General features: G+C 49.6%; 1 protein-coding gene across 1 annotated transcript; it reads right to left on the minus strand.

Moving 5' to 3' along the window:
• Positions 1-719: 719 nt before the first annotated feature.
• LOC117986642 (cathepsin L-like) lies at positions 720-4,523 on the minus strand. Its single transcript, XM_034973515.2, has 6 exons — positions 4,253-4,523; positions 3,832-4,031; positions 3,220-3,370; positions 1,908-2,104; positions 1,206-1,410; positions 720-922 (listed from the first exon to the last, which is right to left on the minus strand). Exons 1-6 carry the CDS (start codon positions 4,349-4,351, stop codon positions 725-727), a joined length of 1,050 nt encoding a protein of 349 aa, XP_034829406.2. The 5' UTR covers positions 4,352-4,523; the 3' UTR covers positions 720-724.
• Between the last annotated feature and the right edge of the window lie 1,020 nt (positions 4,524-5,543).

The raw sequence follows: 5,543 nt of genomic DNA on the forward strand, positions 1-5,543 counted from the left end.
TCAGTTACAACTGAACGACGGTGGGGCGCGGGCGGCCGACGTCCACCACGGTTCCTGGCGTCAGTTACAACTGAACGACGGTGGGGCGCGGGCGGCCGACGTCCACCACGGTTCCTGGCGTCAGTTACAACTGAACGACGGTGGGGCGCGGGCGGCCGACGTCCACCACGGTTCCTGGCGTCAGTTACAACTGAACGACGGTGGGGCGCGGGCGGCCGACGTCCACCACGGTTCCTGGCGTCAGTTACAACTGAACGACGGTGGGGCGCGGGCGGCCGACGTCCACCACGGTTCCTGGCGTCAGTTACAACTGAACGACGGTGGGGCGCGGGCGGCCGACGTCCACCACGGTTCCTGGCGTCAGTTACAACTGAACGACGGTGGGGCGCGGGCGGCCGACGTACACCACGGTTCCTGGCGTCAGTTACAACTGAACGACGGTGGGGCGCGGGCGGCCGACGTCCACCACGGTTCCTGGCGTCAGTTACAACTGAACGACGGTGGGGCGCGGGCGGCCGACGTACACCACGGTTCCTGGCGTCAGTTACAACTGAACGACGGTGGGGCGCGGGCGGCCGACGTCCACCACGGTTCCTGGCGTCAGTTACAACTGAACGACGGTGGGGCGCGGGCGGCCGACGTCCACCACGGTTCCTGGCGTCAGTTACAACTGAACGACGGTGGGGCGCGGGCGGCCGACGTCCACCACGGTTCCTGGCGTCAGTTACAACTGAACGACGGTGGGGCGCGGGCGGCCGGCGTCCATCACGGGCAAGGAAGTGTAGGTGGCGATGCCGCAGTTGTTGCGGCGGCCGCGCGCCATGCGCACGTAGCCGCACTCGCCCCAGCCCTCGCCGTACGAGTTCTTGACCAGCCAGTAGTCGCCCAGCGCCTCGTCCGTGCCGTAGCCTACCACCAGCACCTGCCACAGAACCCTATATCTCGACACAAGTGCCATGGCATACGTTTGAAGAGGGAACAGCTGATCCGCCTGGAACCTAGTCTATATTTTAGTACTGTTATATATTCTGTGATATCAGTACAGAAATCAACAAACTTTGAAACTACTGAACTGAATTTTTTAAATCAGTTTACTGAATTATTGAATTCAGTAGTTTCAAAGTTTATCGATTAGGTAGGTAGGTATATGATACTTATACCATACAAATAACAATAAGTAAATGTTCAGGCTGGCGCGAACTCACCGCGTGGTTGACGTCGCACGAGGAGCACGCCTCGTCGTAGTAGACGCCGCTCTCGTACAGCTGGAAGCTCTGGTGGCTGGCGTCGATGGCGGCCGCCACGGGGCCCTGGGTCGCCACCACGAGTTTCAGGCATTCCTCGTCTTCCAGCGGCCAGTCCGTGATGCTTCTGACGTACTGGGGCGGGATTACGTTCCTATTGGGGTATCTAAACGGAAAGGACAGTTCAATCACCATTTCTTGCTTTTCTTCTCTAATAGGTATCTGGTGATGTAAGAAAAGTTATCAGTCGTTTCGCTCTTGATAGAGCGGTCGTGCGTCACTTGAGTGTTGTGTGGTACACTCAACATCCACTATGCTCTTCCCTGGTGCGCTCGTGTAAGGACCAACCACCGCAGCTCTTACTCGATCTATCCATTACAAGGGCATCTGCCACGTGCTCTGATGCCCTCTACTATCCTTTGAGCCACTAAGTAGTTAGTCATTCAATCAAAACATCGTCACGTCTTGAAACGTGACCAAAAAAAGTGACAATGCGAGCCTGTATACGATGGAGGATAGCCGTTGCGTTTTGGTAGCGCTGTAGATAACGCTGGATTGGCGAAACGATACCCTGAGTCGAGGGGATCTAAGGAATTAAGGGTACATTTCGATAAGCTGTTGTTTTACTGACATTGAGCCAGTGAAGGTGGCATTTGACAGTACCTGCATTGTTCCTGCTTGGCCTTGTAGGGATAGGTCTTCTCCGAGGCGATGCCGGCGCCGTGCACGTACCAGAAGGCTTCGTCCACGTTGCCCTTGGTGCAGGGTTGGGTGTTGTTCATGCAGTCCACGAGGCGCTGTTCGGAGAGCGACACCAGGAAGCGCTTGTGGAGGAACAGCTGCCCCTCGAGTGCGCCCGTCTGTACACGCGAGTCTGTTTAAACTTGTTATTTACTTCTGTCTTCTATAGTGGGAAGTGAAGTAGGTACTTAGTCGCTGTCATAGGAGTAGTCAGCGAATTATCCTGATGATCGAGTACCTGCGATCGATAGGTGGGCGGTGGTAAGACGCTGCCCGTAAACATTGCAGCATCATAGAAGCCTTCGACGCGTAACCGGCTTTTGTGATGTGTTTATCGATTTAGCCTAAGTACGTATATCTGATCTCAGCGGGAATTTACTGGTTCAACATTTCGCTAAAATTACCTGGTAAGTATACTTAGATGAAAGAATATCAGAAAACCACGTGGATGATCTGAATTTATAGTATCATCGTAAAACAAAAAAAAAAGTAGCTAACATCTAAATATGCATGCAATCATACACTCCCATTTACACACACACACACATGCACATACGCTCACACATACTCATAAGCACACACTCACACACGCATACACACACACATACAATCATACACACACTGTTGTAATTTTATTTTATTATTGTATATACCTACATTTATTCTAACTCTATTCTGTTAAAATAGTTTAATTATAATTTTAAGTAATCTCTTTTGGCCTTCTGTTATACCTAGATTTAAATTTAAATAATAATTATGTATTTACGCTGTTGATTACTTTCAAATAAACAAAATAAAAACAAAATTAAATAGGTGTACGCTAAACGTGTAGGAACGTCTTCTAGTTATTCAAGCGGTGTGGATATCTGAGTACTATGAAGTAACAAAATGATTCTAATTTATTATTTTTTAATGAAACCTGAATTCAAAAGAGACGCTTGAATAATCGGAGGTCATTGAGCACATATAGCAGATAGGTAGTGTTAGGTCTACTATTGGTGATAGTGTGTTAGATGTATTGTGGAAAGTCTGGACACGGCCTAACACGCTCTGATATTTCTTCGAGAGTCTATGGTTTGGCATAGACTCTAGACTCTATGGTGACGCTTGGAAGATAGATAGTTCATTGTACTTACTGGTAAACCAATTTAATAAGCAAACCGTGATTAAAGTAGGTATGTAAAAGTATATCAAAGTGTATCAGAGCGTAACGTGCGAGGCGCACTACACTCACGGCGGCGAAGGCCCAGCAGGACGCGCAGTGGCCCTGGTCCTTGACGCGGGTGACGGCGCCCGTCTTCCTCCAGTCCACTTGATCCGCCACGCGCTGATGCGGACAGCCGCGCGGCTCCGTGCCGGCGCTGCGCAGCACGTTGAGCCTGCGCCTGCAAGCGACGCCAATGTATGGAACTGTGGCGTAGCAGGAACATGTACCCTGCTCCGTCCCGCGCAATCTGCAGCGCACTAAGTAGGTACCTTCACTAAGTGAAGTGAAATCAACGTCAGGTAGCTTATTTATTATCATCATCAATTTACAAATACCTAAACGTTTTTCTTTCTTTTATCATCATACTGAACCTATGACCACTACTGGGAAGTGAAAACGGGTCTCCTCTTATAGACTGAGGGTTTAAGCTGTAGTCTTTCACCCTGGCCAAGTACTTATTGGCAGACTTCACACACCTTTGAGAACATTATGGAGAATTTTCAGGGATGCAGGTTTCCTCGCGCTGATTTCCTTCGCCGTCATACCTACCTTCGAAGAGGAGGCTGATGTGTTAATCACTAGGTCATCATCCGCTTGTCAGGTCGTGTTGGCACATGGAAGATGGTTGTGTCGACTCACTTGGGCGGGCGGAACCCGTTCATGGCGCGCGCGAACTCGTCCGTGGTCATGTCCGCGAACCGGTTGAGCGCGAGGCGGTAGGGCTCGAGGCGCAGCGCGTGGCGCTGGTTGTGGCGCGCCACGGCGAGGCGGTGCCGCGCGAACTGCGCCATGTGCGCCCTCTCCTCCGCCGCGCTGGCGTACGACTTGCGGTGCTCCAGCTGGGACACATTCGTAAGGACTGGACAACAGGGCAGGCGCAGAAGAGGCGCCGAAAGCGAAGGGAAAATAGGTACACCCTCCCCGATCAACACTTTCACGACAGACTTTCAATCCTGTCTTAGGATTTTATCAGACCTTACATCATTAAATCAAATCTATACTAATATTACCTACCTAATGTACTAATGTTACCTAGGTAGATATGTATAGTTAAAGATACCTTGAATGCGACCCACTCTTCCATCTGGAGGTCTACCGCGTCGGCGGCGGCACCCAGCGCAGCTGCCACCAGCAGGGCTAGCAGCAGGGGACCTTCCATCGTGCTGACTACTGGAAACTGGACAACCCTCAACCTCTGCAACCAGGCGCGCCCGAGTTGCAACTAGCTCATTAAAACCACTAACCAAATACTTATCGCATAATTAATGAGGAAAAGTGAATCCCAACATGAAAATGAGGAAAATGAATATTATAGCTATCTAGTATTCCGCTAATTTAGTCCCGATATGAACATTGGCCAACCGAAAATCGAAATTACCTCGCTGCTTCCTCGTTTCTGGATATGCTCAAAACATTACATAATGCTTCATGAATCATAGTATTTTGTATGTTACGACTGTAGAGCGTACTTACTCAGTAACATACAGTAGTAGGTTGTACAGTGTCCACGACAGGTCGAGATGGCAATCGGGGTGTGAGGCAGCGCGACGCCCCGGACACCCGCGCTCGCCGCACCGGGTGTTCCCTCCTTGATTGCCATGTCGACCTGTCGCGCGTATATGTAGATACAATGCGCAGTCATATGACATATACGCCATCAGATCGGGAGTGGACTGACAACCTCCACGGCGCCGTGCTCTTGTAAGTGGGAAGTCCCGGGTTCAATTCGTGGCAGGGACAATTGGAAATTTATAATTTCTAAATTGTCTGGTAGGAGGTTACGGTCGTGGCTAGTTACCACCCTACCGGCAAAGCCGTGCCGCCAAGATATTTAACATTCCACGTAGAAACCCATAAGGCGTATGTGTTTAAAAAGCTGTACCCCCTTGAATCGACTGTTAGGCGGAACGGAATTCGGTAGGGCAGCTAGTTTCATGATCCTTAGATTGCATCAGCACTAACTACGGCGAGAGCTTGCGACCAGCTCAAGGGTTAACTTGTATATATAAATCCTTAGATTAAATCTAAGATAAAAATCATTATGCATTGTTTGAATCCATACTAATATTATAAATGCAAAAGTGTATCTGTCTGTCTGGTAGCTTTTCACGGCCCAACAGAACCGATTTTAATGGAATTTGGTACAGAGTTAGCGTACATCCCGGGGATGGACATAGGCAGTAGCCTATTTTCGTGGATAAAAAGTATTTTATCCACGAAAATCAAAGAGTTCCCGTGGAATTAAAAAAAAACTAAATCCAAGCTAACGAAGTCGCGGGCATCATCTAGTGCTAAATAAAAACATAGGTGTAGGGCAGGTTGCAAGAAGGTTGTAAAATAAAAGTAAGTTA

Source organism: Maniola hyperantus, chromosome 11 (genome assembly GCF_902806685.2).
Source record: "Maniola hyperantus chromosome 11, iAphHyp1.2, whole genome shotgun sequence".
Lineage (NCBI taxonomy): Eukaryota > Metazoa > Arthropoda > Insecta > Lepidoptera > Nymphalidae > Maniola > Maniola hyperantus.

Bases quoted from the DNA above. Each gene is read 5' to 3' on its own strand.
- LOC117986642 (XM_034973515.2), bottom strand. From the start codon at position 4,351: ATGGAAGGTCCCCTGCTGCTAGCCCTGCTGGTGGCAGCTGCGCTGGGT. The intron at 2,105-3,219 runs GTGAGTGTAGTG...TCGCGTGTACAG, and splicing joins CCTGCTGGGCCTTCGCCGCC to ACGGGCGCACTCGAGGGGCA. The intron at 1,411-1,907 runs GTACTGTCAAAT...CTTTCCGTTTAG, and splicing joins GCCAAGCAGGAACAATGCAG to ATACCCCAATAGGAACGTAA.